Source organism: Cydia strobilella, chromosome 18, assembly GCF_947568885.1.
Source record: "Cydia strobilella chromosome 18, ilCydStro3.1, whole genome shotgun sequence".
In the NCBI taxonomy this organism is placed as follows: Eukaryota; Metazoa; Arthropoda; class Insecta; order Lepidoptera; family Tortricidae; genus Cydia; species Cydia strobilella.
This window is the reverse complement of record NC_086058.1, coordinates 12,689,717-12,704,832: the sequence shown is the minus strand read 5'-3', so window position 1 is coordinate 12,704,832 and position 15,116 is coordinate 12,689,717. Positions and strand designations below refer to the sequence as shown.

Here is a 15,116-nt window from a genome sequence, read left to right as displayed (position 1 = left end):
TATTATGTAGTGAATATGCCTACTTGAATAATAGATTATCTTTATCTTTACCATTGTATTTTCACGGAAACGCACGAACGTGTCATGTCAGTCAGTCTCGGTACAAAAAGTACTGAGGTTGGCTGAAGTAGCATGACAAATACGAACGTTTCCGAGAAAATACGATGGCAAAGGGTTGTTCACTACATCTGTAGTTACTTAAGAACTGTAGGATAATATCCGATTCGCGTTATATTAGTCTATTGACGATGTATAAGTTTTGCACCAAACCGTCTGTCACCATTAAAGCGTAAGAACTATTGTATAATCTGTGGCGTTAGCTAAATTTTATTGCATAGGAAGTCTCATAGTTCTCATCGTTACTGTATCTGGCCCTAATTTTCAATAAGACACGAATACGTTTAAAAAATCTACTTTAACATTTATAAATAAGCAAGCACAAATTGCGCTAACGCTAGCAAGAAGGCGAGGCCAACAATCTTATCTGCCGAAGACACTGGTGGAGGACGCACGTAATACGAGTCATACAGGTTATCCCAGAAGCTCATGCGGCCGGAGTGGGGGTTGACGCGTCCGGATTCTTGCAGGGTAACGAGGGCAGTCGAAGAATCGCCGGCGTAGTAGAGGTAGTTAAAGACAGTAGCGGTAACTGGTAGCCAGGTCACTTGATCGTTGGTCGGGTCTCTGGAAAATGAAGGGTTAAAGTTAGGCCTATTATGTTTAGCTTGTCCTTGATAGTTTTTTATGCATTTGATTTTTGTTGCTTGACCTATAAATAATATTGCACGCTTTGTACGTTTGGACGGCCTGTTTTTATTGACTATTATTTGTGTTAAATAAGACAATTAAATAGATTAAAACTGTCTAGTTTTGTGGCAAGTTTAAAGGAAAAGTGACATTAAAATCTAGCATGTGGTCAATTTAAGGTAAAATAACATAAAATATATAGTTTTCTTATAATCATAATAGAAAATATTGCGGCGAACAGTAAAATTTTAATCACCAATGATGTGAGCCAAATTAACAATGTATCATTATGATAAATTGATAATAATAAAAGAAGCTTAAGTTTAATAACAATGTTAAACTGGTAATCTAATTAAAAACGTTGTTAGTCTTTTTGTATGTTTTAGCTTTAACCAACAAAATTAGAGATCTAAATTCGTGAGTTTAAATGTTTATTTAGCTTCAACGCAAGTCAAAATAAACACCATGAAGTCAACAACCTAGTTTCCACCACTAAGTAAACTGTAAAAGGGGTCATTAAACTTTTATTAGCTCACCCGGTGTTAGCGAATGACACGAAGCGCCTGACTAAAGACACCCTGGCGTTCTCGTCCTCCGGTTTAAGGTCATAGTCGAACAGGTAGTTCAGAACAGCGCCGTGCCAGACTCCGTCGATCGGAATCTGATGGTAGATCCAATCGGAATTCCTCGTGCCTCTGTATGTGAACTCCAAGAGTCTCACGGCAGCTCTTGAGGTCAACGCTCTTTCTCTGGCCCCTCTTATCACAGACACAACCACTGCCGTATCTCCATGATAGTTCAAGAAATCTGTTATCGTCTCCATATTCACTGCTCTATTATCCCAGTAGAACGTTCTTATATTGTTAGCTACAACGGTTTTGTTCACTGTTGCATTGAATCCTAAATCGACCTGGATGAAGTCTGTGAAATTCGTTTGCATTTTTTCAAGCCACCCCTCATGAACCGCTTCACCAGCTCTGATCGTGCCTTCTCTATCTGTGTATCCGGCTATAAAAGGAATATGACTGTAGTTGCCAGATCTTAATAAGTCAATGGGAGCTTCAGTGAGGAAAGTATCGTTGAGAGCTTTGTTTTCAATGCATGGAGCGAAAAGAATGGAGTTGTTCAGGAAACTAATGCTCTGTAATGCTGGAGCCAGGAGGGATAAGTCAGTTGTGATTATTTTGCTAGCCAGTCCCCCTGGAGTCTCCCCTGTGTAACTGAGCTGTTTTGCAAAAACTTGGGCATATTTTATTGGTTCGTAAGCAATAGCCCATGGTGCTAAAGCAGAACCACTCTGCGTTATCGCTTTATGAACTAAATTGGTTGCTAACGGAGATAGTGTGATCAGATCTACCATAGCCGCTCCCGAACCATGTCCAAATAGAAGCACATTGTTCGGATTACCGCCGAATCCTGCAATGTTATCCCGTATCCATTGTAATCCTTGCACGACATCCTTTAATCCTGCATTGCCTGGTGCTTCAGGCACACCCAAGCATAAGAATCCAAATATAGATAATCTGTAATTCATAGTCACAACAACCACATCAGATTCAACGAGTCTTCTGTAAGAGTACTGCTTGATGTCGATAGAAGAGTATTCATCTCCAAGTAGTATGACCATGACTGGTTTGGGTGTGGTGACGTTCTTTGTGTGGATGTTGAGGACCAGACAGTCCTCTACGCCTACGATTCCTCGAGGGGTGGGATGGGCGCATATGACTGTCCTGTCGATGGCATGGAAGACGCCAGGGTATCTTGCTGGTGGAGGCGGTGCCTGGAAATGAGAAAATATATATTAAATGACTAAGCTCTCTAATTGGCTGGTCACATCAATTTTGTCTGGTGGTTCGCAGAACTGACTAATTGATTCCATAACCTGAGACAGTTAGAATGGACAGTGCTCACGAGAAAACATTAGCGTGAAAAAGCCTGCCAGACTGAGACATAATGAGGAAATCTTTACTGAAAAAGACTGGATGGGAAATATTCAATATACGGAGCTGCAGAGGCGCATATCCAGCAGTGGACTGCTGATGTGCTGATATATGCCTCTAACATGCTGGCTAATAATTATATGATAATGATTGGTCATAATATAGGATGGGATTTGTGTCGGATGAGCCAATATAGCCACAGCTGGCATCTGTTACATATACAGTTCATACAAATACATAATACTTTCTTAATACCGTTTAAACATAGCACTCCCTGTTGCACTTAATATAACGGTTATCGATACGGTTAAAGATAGTAGAAGTACCAACAAGCAAATGATAGTTAGATAAGATAAAAGGTCCAAATCCGGAGTAAGTATATGCACTTACTCCTTCTTACAGATTGCAGAGAAACATTCCATTACTATTTACTTAACTTTTCCAAACTTTTCAAAGATATAGTACCAGCAGACACTTTATATTCTTCTAACAATAACACTGTAAACATCTTGATCGTTCAGAATAATTATTATCAAGTCAATTTGTTTACAAAGCATTTTGTACCGGTCTGCTAACTCGTACCTCATTAAGATTTGATACCTAAAATCTTAACAGATTTTGAGCGTTACCTCCAGCATAATATTTGAAGAAGCACAACTGCTAACCTACTAAATCCCAGTCATTTTTACAATTTGAATTTGGAACCTTTTTTATTCAATTATAGTTTAAAATTCGATTCGATTTTGTCTGAATTTGGAACCTTCTTTTATTCAATTATAGTTCAAAATTCGATTCGAATTTGTCGTTATAAAAGTACATCGGGACTTAGGTTAACTTGAAGGTTGGATTGAAAGATTGGAACATTGGTGAGGAGCTGACAAATGACAATAGGTTAGAGGTAGTTAGACCAAGAAAAGTCTCCAACAATTTTACACATACGCAGTGTAAGTGTTAATTTAAACGTCAAACGTCTATGAAATTATGACGTATAAACAACACTTGCACTGCGTGTGCTATCAAAATCGCAGAAGACTTTTCTTGGTCTAACTCTATAGTACTCGTATTATAGTTTACCGTAAACAACAATATTGTAGATCGGATGCGACATGCGACCCAGCCAGGTAGGTAAATTGATATAAAAATCGCTCTTTTTTTAAACAACGCAAAATGTGTGAAAGAACGACCTTTCCAAGCAAAAACGCATCATGACCAAAAAACGAAGGATTCTAATTTGAATCTTAGCCTGTTCATAATAAAAACGAGTTTTATAGGGCGCAGATGGTAACTTTCTTTTTCCTTTTGTATAGAAATATAGGCTTGTTGGGGTACCTAATTGTAAGCCGAGATCGCAAAAAAGGCTATTGAAGTGGATACGCGAAGCGTAAAATGGCTGTCTCGCTCGCTCTTGCACAGTTTTGTGAGACGGAAAAGGATGCGGGTTCCAGTGCTTTGTACTTTAATGGATCCATTCTCAACAATGCTTTTGATGGTTTTGTACTTTTGGTTTACCTTTCTCGTAATAATATGAATGGGTAGGTATAATATATAATATTTGTGGACTGTGGACGAATCTGTGGACGTACATTTGTGGACTGCCAACCATCAATAGTTTATCAAAGGACTGTCTCATTTCAAACATAGACAGAGAGAATCATACTATCTTTGTCTTAAACTAGTACTAGCACCCAAAAGAAAAGGATGAGTATAGTTTTTTTTGTTATTATTTACTGACAATTTTGTTTGACCAGTGGTTAAGATGTTTTTTTTTTAAAGTGGACAATTTATATCTTTAGTAAATTAACGAGACAAATAACACAGATCTTTTATTAAGTATGCGAAGTTGACGCTGAATCTTCAACTTTTGGATATACATAAGTAATACATATATATATATTATACCTAACTTGGATAAAACTTCTGTGATATACGTAATTTGCGTAACCTTTGCATTAAGTATATGAAACACGTTGACATGTTGTTATAACTTTTTAGACGAATGAAACTTTTAAAAGGTCGAGGTGTTTAGAACTTTACTGTGTTAAATGTGCTTACTAAATAAAGACTTATGGCGTTATTCATAAACGCGATACTGTCCTGAATTAGCTATGAATCGTTTTAATCATGGAGACTATATAAAGGAGCCAAATCTCTATGTATGAAAAGTGTCTATCAAAAAACAGTAATTAGGCGGCGCCACCATACACCGAAATACTACCAAAAACAACCTACGTAATTTGGTCGGGTTATTTGTTGGTTCATGTTATACTCATGTCCCAGAGCCTAACTAGCGCCACCGGAGAGATAAGGAACTATTATTTAAAGCTGAAAGCGGTCACTTTTGCAACAATTCTGCCATAAGAGATTGGCATCCTTTCTATACAATCTATAGTTTTAATTGTCTTTATCTGTCATTTTTACTTATGTATTTGTAAGAAAGGGATAGATCATAATATAACTCAATCGGGCCGGTAATTTTTTACGAATAAGGGGGTTAGTGTTAGTAATACCAGAAAAATTAGCAAAGTTGAATTAATGTTTTTAGAAAATTTGTTTCGATTTGAAATCGAACGAAACACAACAAAAGCAACAGTTTTATTTTAAGTGTTAGGACCGTATTATAGGACCGTGGGACGCTAGGCAGCCGTCATATGATAACCTATAGGCTATGATATGACGGCTTATTCCTCCAGCACTAAATGCGAGCGTGGCGTACCGAGACAAATATAATATAAATGTTATATGCGGGTCTCTATTGCTTATTGCTTGACATAATTATTGAAAGTCATAATGTAATGATTGTCACATTATCATTAGTCATAATTTGGTTTTACTCAGAAACGCGTAAACCTAACCTAACCTATCTATAGGATAACCCGAGGAAAATCCTGAAAAGTTAACGGTTTCAGAATTATGACTAATGATACTATGACAATCATTACATTATGACTCAATAATTATGTCAAACAAAGGGACCCCGTTATATGTATATCGCTCCTTGAGAAACATAGTGTCAAAATTAATTACCATTCGAATAGTGACGTTGTTCCATTTTTAAAAAGATGAATTTTAAAGCACAAATCATTTTGTATATGTACACTCTCGGGCCAATTCGATGAATGATCTAGATATCAACTAGATATTAAACAGAAACGATAACGAGATATTTAAGAAAGTCATGTCAAATTTGACATTTCCTCGATACCGAATGTCCTCTTGAACGATCTCTTTAAGATTCGCTTTAGATAATACTTAGACATCCAATGGATACTAGGGTTTGCTCCCGGTACTCAGTACCCTAATGGATATCCCAAAATGTCACAATAATTGCCCCGTGAAATGACAATTGGTTTCTCGAATCGAACTGCAAAAGATAACTAGTTGAGAACTAAACTATAACGTATCTATTAGATCTCGTATTGTTCTAATTTCTAGTAATTGTCACGTTGACACGTTGTTCGAATTGACCGGTCTGTTTCTCAAGGAACGATATTTAAAACAGAATATGCTTCCCAGTCGATTTAAAAACCTGGCAATTTTGTACTAAAATTGTAATATTTTCATAGACTGACATTTGATGACCGCACTCAACTCAACCCAACTACCAGTAGAATGCCTACAAAACGGAACGAATAAAATCTACGTGACGTTGTCTAGTTTAAACTTTGTGCACTAATACTTAAGAGTGGTTTTTAATTGATAACAAGAAAGAATTTGGTAAATATTTTAAGATGGGACGTAACTGTATGCCCACGCCTGTGTTAGCAAATGTAAAGATAATAAAACATTATAAGCTACACCCAGGCGTGTGTAATATATAGAAAATTATGTCATAGGACGCAACCGCAATAGACTTATTTTATATTTTATTAAGCTTGGGCAAAAATGCTTAGAGCCACCACTCTAGCGTCTCCCGAACGTCTGCGTCTAACCAACTCTATGGCTGCTGCTCGACGCAACGTTGACGCAACTGCGCAGCGACGCCATTTTTCATAGCGCTGACTAGACGCCGGCGCTCAAAAGACGCTAGTGTGGGGTGGCCCTTACGGATGTCCAACGGGACAGCTGTTCTCCTCTACAGATCGCATTTCTCAATCGTTTCTAGTGAAGTTTGGTGAGCAGTCTCGATAATTGAATTCTTATGTAGATTCAGTCTTTAGAGTTCCGTACCCAAGGATAAAAACGGGACCCTATTGCTAAGACTCCGCTGTCCGTCCGTCCGTTTGTCTGTCCGTCTGTCACCAGGCTGTATCTCATGAACCGTGATAGTTAGACAGTTGAAACTTTCACAGATGATGTATTTCTGTTGCCGCTATAAAAACAGAATAAAATAAATATTACCATACAACAAGCGTTTTTTTTGCCTTTTTTTTGCGTAATGGTACTAGGCCGGTTTTTTTAGACAATTCTCATAATTGCGGAGCACTGGTGGTTAGCTCTGGCTATAGCTCGCAGAGCGTCTGGTTAACTTATAAGCAGTTTTCAACCTGTAGGTCGCGACCACTGGGAGTCTTTAGAAGATGGACTCGCAAATGCATAGTAAACAATATGTATTAAGTAGGTAGCTTACAAATAGTGGAGAAGGAGAATCCATTTTTTGTGCCAAAGGGGCCGCATCATCGTCGTAAAAAATTGGGAAACACTGACTTTGTGGTTTAAAGCAGATAATAAGGTAAACAATGACACCATGCGGATTTAGATTATAATAGATATATAGCATGTTTAAAGCATGACGAATACAAAGTTGTGTTTACACTACTAGCCAACCCACACTAGCGTCTCCCTAGCGTCGGCCTCTAGCCTCTAGTCAACTCTATGGCTGCTGTTTGGCGCAAATGCGCAGCGACGCCATTTTCCATAGCGCTGATTATACGCCGACGCTTAAAATACGCTAGTGCGGGGTGACCCTTATACAAAGGCATGGTGTAAGTATTAATAACAGCAAAACGCACTAGGTCTTGAGTAAACGATTTATTTTTGATACTGGGTATACAACAATGCCGAGACCGATGCTACTCGTTGTTGGCGGGAAGCCATCTTGACAGCTCGCCTCAATGACAGCCGCGCTGTCAGTTAGGGCGCGTTCAGAACCCCGCTAACAGTACTAGGTACTTATTTAAAATAGTATAATCATGCAACTCAATAAGTCGGCAACGTACAACTCCTACTACTACCCAACGTTTTTTTGAGCAAAGTTTGATTGGTACAGTACAGAGCACCTAGTGTAAATTTTATTCGATAGCGTGACAAGCGTTCGCGATTGTGTTATATTATGTCTATTTCTGTATGGGATTTTGAACAGCGCGCCAAGCGGGACGTTTTGGAAACTCAAAATCTCATACAAAATGACACTTAAGGCGGTTCCCTGAGCCAGAAGGCGAAAAATCTCCTTATATGATCATGTTTTTCTAAGAGGCGTTGATTCTCGTAGACGTGGAAAAAATATGTGTAGTTCTTGACTATATTATCTTGACTATAACATAGCTTCCGATACACGAATTATGACACTTCGCTCGATACAATTAATTCCCAAAGTAACCTCTAACTCGGACTTTTAATCCAACTTTACTCGGTTATTTATTATGTGATACTATAAACAAAAAAAGAAGAAAAAACAATCTTAACATAAATAGTAATTTCATAGCTTTCGAATTTCGATATTGTAAGGTAACGTTTTTAAAATAAATAAAAATTGACAAATTAGATCAAAATTGACACTTGGCGAGCATGATCTTTCCCGTTCTTTCTTGCGAAATATGACCGTGACAGCGGCAAACCGATGGAACGGCCTTAACGCTAACGCGTAGGTACTAGGTACTAGTACGTCACGTCCACGTCACGTCGCGCTATCGAATGAAATTTACACTATGAGTACATTAACCATCGAATAGATAATGACATCCAAAGTGACTAAGTACTTATTTATAAATGTACATATGTTAACACACCTTTGTTACTTTAGAAATATGCTCGGATACATTTGGTTAACGTTTATTGTTTACTAGCTCCTGCCCGCGACTTCGTCTGCGTGGAGTTAGTAATTTGCGTAGCTTACCTATTTTTTACCCAATCTGCTTTTTATCGATTCCACATACAGACTTCCGCCGCCCCCCTTTTCACCCCCTTAAAGGATGATTTCTGGGATAAAAACTACCCTATATCCTTCCCGGGACTCAAACTATCTCTATACCAAATTTCAACTAAATCGGTTCAGCGGTTTTAGCGTGAAGAGGTAACAGACAGACATACACTTTCGCATTTATAATATTAGTATGGACTATGGATACTCGTATGTGCATGATGTTTATATGTATTGTGCCGTGCCTAGGTGTTCCATGAGGTATCTAGCATTTTATTTACGCACTCATTCACACGTCAGCAATCGGAACGAGACACAACACTCATTATAGTAACATAAGATATATGATACAACGAGTCAGCAATAAACACTTGTGCATGTTTGCATTATTGTTTATCACCAGATATATACTTGATTAGAATGCGCGTGACAGGATTGGTTTATGGTTTCCTATAACTTAAGGTTTATTTACTACTTCTGCCCGTGACTTCGTCTACGTGATTAACTGATTATAAAAGCGACAGTAAATCTGTCTGTGTGTCTGTTACCACTTCACGCTTAAACCGCTTTAGATGATTAAAATATGAGTAAAATATAATTGGGTATGAGGAAGAATATATAGTTTTTACCAATCATCATTATCATCCCAAATTCCCATGCAGACAAAGTTATGTACTCACTGTAATCACAGAATAAGTAATAGTATTGATGTAATTAAGGATGATCTATCTATGATGAGCACTTTTCTTTATTTTAGGGTTAATTATACATAATTGATTTTTAAGATTAGGATTGAAATATTATTTTACCTACATCTATTTAGATAAATAAGTTTCATTGTATAGTCAAGTGTAAAAATATGGGTGCATAAACTTACTCAAAAATATGTTCCATAGTTTTGAATGAATCACGGTTAGTTTCACTTCACTAGACTTATATTGACCGGGATATAGACCGTGATTACCTTTTGTATTATTTATGAGTTCCCGATATTTCGACGCAGTAATCACGAGGTAATCACGGTCTATATCCCGGTCAATATAAGTCTAATGTTCCATAGTTCTTAATTCGTTGACATAAGAGCTATGGGACATATTTTTGAGTAGGATGTGTGCACCCATATTTTTACACTTGACTGTACATTTGTACAACTACGTAACTAACTACAGTGTGCACTAATAGTGTCGAGTAGTAAATAGGTAGGTTACATATAGGTACCTATATGTTTCATAGTTATATAAATAAATTTGCAGCCGGAAATCGACATGAAAAATAAGGAAAATGTTAATGTTGTGAAATGTTAAGTTTTTCTCAAGATCTTTTTATTTTTACGAGGACATTATGGAAATGCACCTGCGGACTGCGGATGCCATAAAAACATTCACTATTGAAACATATTGTCTGTTCTGAGAAGGGCCGACGCGAAACTCGTTGAAATAGTTATCTGTTTTTTCATATCCGTGCAGCAATAATTTTATTCCTTTGATTATCTTTAATATCCGCGTACGCTTCGGCTGTGGAATGAGCTCCCAGCTGAGGTTTTCCCGAGGGGCTACAGTATGGGGTTCTTCAAAAAAGGAGTCTACAGGTTTTTAAAGGGTCGGCAACGCGCGTGTAATATCTCCGGTGATGCAGGCGTCCATAGGCTACGGTAACTGCTTACCATCAGGCGGGCCGTATGCTTGATTGCCACCGACGTGGTATAAAAAAAATCACTTTATTCTACATTGTAAACAAACATGCAATTGCATTACATAACCTCACCTTGAACCGATTAGCCCCCGACGTCGAACCGGCATAATGTACTCCATAGAACACTAAGTAGTTTCCATCATTCGCCTGTGCACCTTGCACCTCACCCTGCGTAGTATTCACTATGGTCTGCGCGTACGCACTTGAAAATAACAACACTATTAAATAAAACATGGCGGACGTAAGCGCGGCGCGGCGGTCGCCGATCGAATGTATAAAACGCCGCTTGGAGATACCATACCGGCTGCGTGTGAGTTTATCATAGACCTGTACCGCTGGCTATATTTTGACCCCTAGGTTATAAAAATATTAAAGACAATTCTGTTTTCGCTTATGAATACTTTGTTAAGATGTAAATCTTACATTTTGTTTTGTGTCATATATATAATTTGCTTTTCTAGTAATTTGTTATTTTGTGGTAATAATTTTTTATTTTGAATTATTTTGGAGAAAAAAATATTCGAGAGAAAACATGTAACTGTGTTGCATTTAGGATAGTGTTTTTAGTGTGAAAACATAGTTTGTGTCAATTACGTCCACTGCAATCTGATACTATGTCATAATATTCTAAATGACACAAAAAAAAATTAGAGTTAAAAAAATTTACTTAGGTCGAATTTAATCGTTTAAATAGGTCCATTAAATAATTTTGTGTCTTATTAAGGCATAGCTTCATAAGATATTTGATGATTTTGTTGTAACAGGCTGTCACCGTTACAAAAGAATATTAAAGATATTAGAGTTTACATCTTATTAATTTGAAATGCGGGATAAATAAGATGTATGAATTTGTGTCACTTGCATCCACTGCATAAACAAATATTACAAAAATATTATTTGCGTTCAAACGAAGCTAGCGGGCGGTCTGAATGGGCAACGGAGGCCGTGCAGGGTGGGGCCGCGGCATGACCTTGCCGTACGCAACGCATGTTTACTTCGCCTGTGCGCCAAATTAACGCAACTTATTCAAAGAAGTTACGCAAACAACACAACAACAAGCAACAAGCAAGCAAAGAATGCGTCGAATTATCTTTTACCTATTTAAAACTTATAGATATTGTACAATGTCACCATTATGCAAAAGAACTGTAAGTACATGTTTGATTTGCGAGCGAGCTGGCAACATTGCGCAGGCAAATCTTAAAAATATCGCGTTTACGTGAACGCCACATACATTTGTGACAGTGATAGGGAAAAGGTACCACTAAAGTAAAATTTGGTTATTAATACCGCGACTTTCTTTCATTCTTTGATAAAAAAAAATGCTATTTATGCAACAAGTGCGGAAATCATCTTTACGCACGTGTATCATACAATGTTTTACTATGCATTGTGCGAGTAAATAAAAAACCAGATCATGGCAAATAAGTTTAATTATTAAAAGGAGTGTTTTAAATCGACACGAGTTGCGAATTACCTATTCGCACGTGTATCGTACGTTTTACAGTACATATGGCCCTTTAAACTTTCGACATATGCACGGTAAGTGCTCTTTTCCGCACTAGTGCGAGAAAGTAGCACCATATGTACTGTAAAAAAAAAAGAAAACAAAAAGCACTAGTGCGGAAAAGCAGTACTTTCCGCACGATATGGCTCCGTAGGAAACGCACTTTTCGAGCACATGCATTGTAAAAAAAATATAGGACTGTATCTCCTAAACCATGCGTCGTAGCGCATAAATAATAAAATTTTCGTTCCCCTTTATGTAACCCAAAAGTAATACATGAAAAATACAATGAAAAAAAAGAAACAAAATCTTTATAGGGCTGTATTAGCTGTATCTCCTAAATCGTGCATCGTAGCGCAAAAATAATCAAATTTTCGCTCCCCTTTAAGAAGCCCCTAATTAAGATTTAAAAACGCAAAAAAGAAAAAAAGAGGAAAAAATCTTTATAGGGCTGTATCTCCTAAACCGTGCGTCGTAGCGCAAAAATAAACGTTTCGGTCCCGTTTATGTAACCATTAATTTATATTTAAAAAAAAACGCAACAAAAAAAAACAAAAAAAAAACTTTATAGGGCTGTATCTCCTAAACCGTCGTAGCGCAAAAATAATCAAATTTTCGTTCCCCTTTATGGAACCCCAAACTAATATACAAAAAACACAATGAAAAAAAAAACAAAAAAAAATCTTTATAGGGCTACATCTCCTAAATCGTGCATCGTAGCGCAAAAATAATCAATTTTTCGTTCCCCTTTAAGAAACCCTTAATTAATACTTTAAAAAAAAAAAAAAAAAACAGGAAAAAATCTTTATAGAGCTATATCTCCTAAACCGTGCGTGGTAGCGCAAAAATAACAAAATTTTCGTTCCCCTATACGGCACCCCAAAGTAATATACAAAAAACACAATGAAAAAAAAAACAACAAAAAATCTTTATAGGGCTGCATCTCCTAAACCGTGCATCGTAGCACAAAAATAATCAAATTTTCGTTCCCCTTAAGAAACCCTTAATTAAAACTTAAAAAAAAAACAGGAAAAAACTTTATAGAGCTATTATAGCTATATATATAGATATAATATCTCCTAAACCGTGCGTGGTGGCGCAAAAATAATACAAGTTTCGTTCCCCTTTATGCAACCCATAATTTATATTTAAAAAAAAACGCAAAATTTAAAAAAAAAATCATTATAGGGCTGTATCTCTTAAACCATGCGTCGTAGCGCAAAAATAATAAAAAAAAACCCTTTAAGAAACCCGTAATTAATACTTAAAAAAAAAACCAGGAAAAAAACTTTATAGAGCTGTATCTCCTAAACCGCGCGTGGTACCGCAAAAACAATAAAATTTTCGTTCTCCTTTATGCAACCCATAATTTATATTTAAAAAAAAACGCAAAATTTAAAAAAAAAATCTTTATAGTGCTGTATCTCCTAAACCATGCGTCGTAGCGCAAAAATAATAAAATTTTCGTTCCCCTTTATGCAACCCATAATTTATATTTAAAAAAAACGCAAAATTAAAAAAAAAAATCATTATAGGGCTGTATCTCTTAAACCATGCGTCGTAGCGCAAAAATAATTAAAAAAACCCCTTTAAGAAACCCGTAATTAATACTTAAAAAAAAAAACAAAAAAAAACCAGGAAAAAAAAACTTTATAGAGCTGTATCTCCTAAACCGTGCGTGGTACCGCAAAAACAATAAAATTTTCGTTCTCCTTTATGCAACCCATAATTTATATTTAAAAAAAAACGCAAAATTTAAAAAAAAAATCATTATAGGGCTGTATCTCTTAAACCATGCGTCGTAGCGCAAAAATAATAAAAAAAACCCCTTTAAGAAACACGTAATTAATACTTAAAAAAAAAACAAAAAAAAACCAGGAAAAAAAACTTTATAGAGCTGTATCTCCTAAACCGTGCGTGGTACCGCAAAAACAATAAAATTTTCGTTCTCCTTTATGCAACCCATAATTTATATTTAAAAAAAAACGCAAAATTTAAAAAAAAAAATCATTATAGGGCTGTATCTCTTAAACCATGCGTCGTAGCGCAAAAATAATAAAAAAAAACCCTTTAAGAAACCCGTAATTAATACTTAAAAAAAAAACCAGGAAAAAACTTTATAGAGCTGTATCTCCTAAACCGTGCGTGGTACCGCAAAAACAATAAAATTTTCGTTCTCCTTTATGCAACCCATAATTTATATTTAAAAAAAACCGCAAAATTAAAAAAAAAATCTTTATAGTGCTGTATCTCCTAAACCATGCGTCGTAGCGCAAAAATAATAAAATTTTCGTTCCCCTTTATGCAACCCATAATTTATATTTAAAAAAAACGCAAAATTTAAAAAAAAAATCATTATAGGGCTGTATCTCTTAAACCATGCGTCGTAGCGCAAAAATAATTAAAAAAAACCCCTTTAAGAAACCCGTAATTAATACTTAAAAAAAAAACAAAAAAAAACCAGGAAAAAAAAACTTTATAGAGCTGTATCTCCTAAACCGTGCGTGGTACCGCAAAAACAATAAAATTTTCTTTCTCCTTTATGCAACCCATAATTTATATTTAAAAAAAAACGCAAAATTTAAAAAAAAAATCTTTATAGGGCTGTATCTCCTAAACCATGCGTCGTAGCGCAAAAATAATAAAATTTTCGTCCCCCTTTATGCAACCCATAATTTATATTTAAAAAAAACGCAAAATTTAAAAAAAAAACATTATAGGCCTGTATCTCTTAAACCATGCGTCGTAGCGCAAAAATAAATAAAAAACCCCTTTAAGAAACCCGTAATTAATACTTAAAAAAAACAAAAAAAAAAACCAGGAAAAAAAACTTTATAGAGCTGTATCTCCTAAACCGTGCGTGGTACCGCAAAAACAATAAAATTTTCTTTCCCCTTTATGCAACCCATAATTTATATTAAAAAAAACGCAAAATTAAAAAAAAAAAAAACTTTATAGGGCTGTATCTCCTAAACCATGCGTCGTAGCGCAAAAATAATAAAATTTTCGTTCCCCTTTATGCAACCCATAATTTAAATTAAAAAAAAAAACGCAAAATTTAAAAAAAAAAAAACATTATAGGCCTGTATCTCTTAAACCATGCGTCGTAGCGCAAAAATAAATAAAAAACCCCTTTAAGAAACCCGTAATTAAT

At 36.0% G+C, this 15,116-nt stretch overlaps 2 protein-coding genes across 2 annotated transcripts in view; one reads left to right on the top strand and one right to left on the bottom strand.

Moving 5' to 3' along the window:
- The window catches only part of LOC134749553 (transient receptor potential cation channel trpm), a 308,269-nt gene that overhangs the window by 82,625 nt on the left and 210,528 nt on the right, over positions 1–15,116 (top strand). The gene's annotated exons all lie outside the window — the stretch shown is intronic.
- On the bottom strand, positions 177–10,737 carry LOC134749564 (carboxylic ester hydrolase-like). Its single transcript, XM_063684556.1, has 3 exons — positions 10,528–10,737; positions 1,284–2,527; positions 177–684 (listed from the first exon to the last, which is right to left on the bottom strand). Exons 1-3 carry the CDS (start codon positions 10,687–10,689, stop codon positions 423–425), a joined length of 1,668 nt encoding a protein of 555 aa, XP_063540626.1. The 5' UTR covers positions 10,690–10,737; the 3' UTR covers positions 177–422.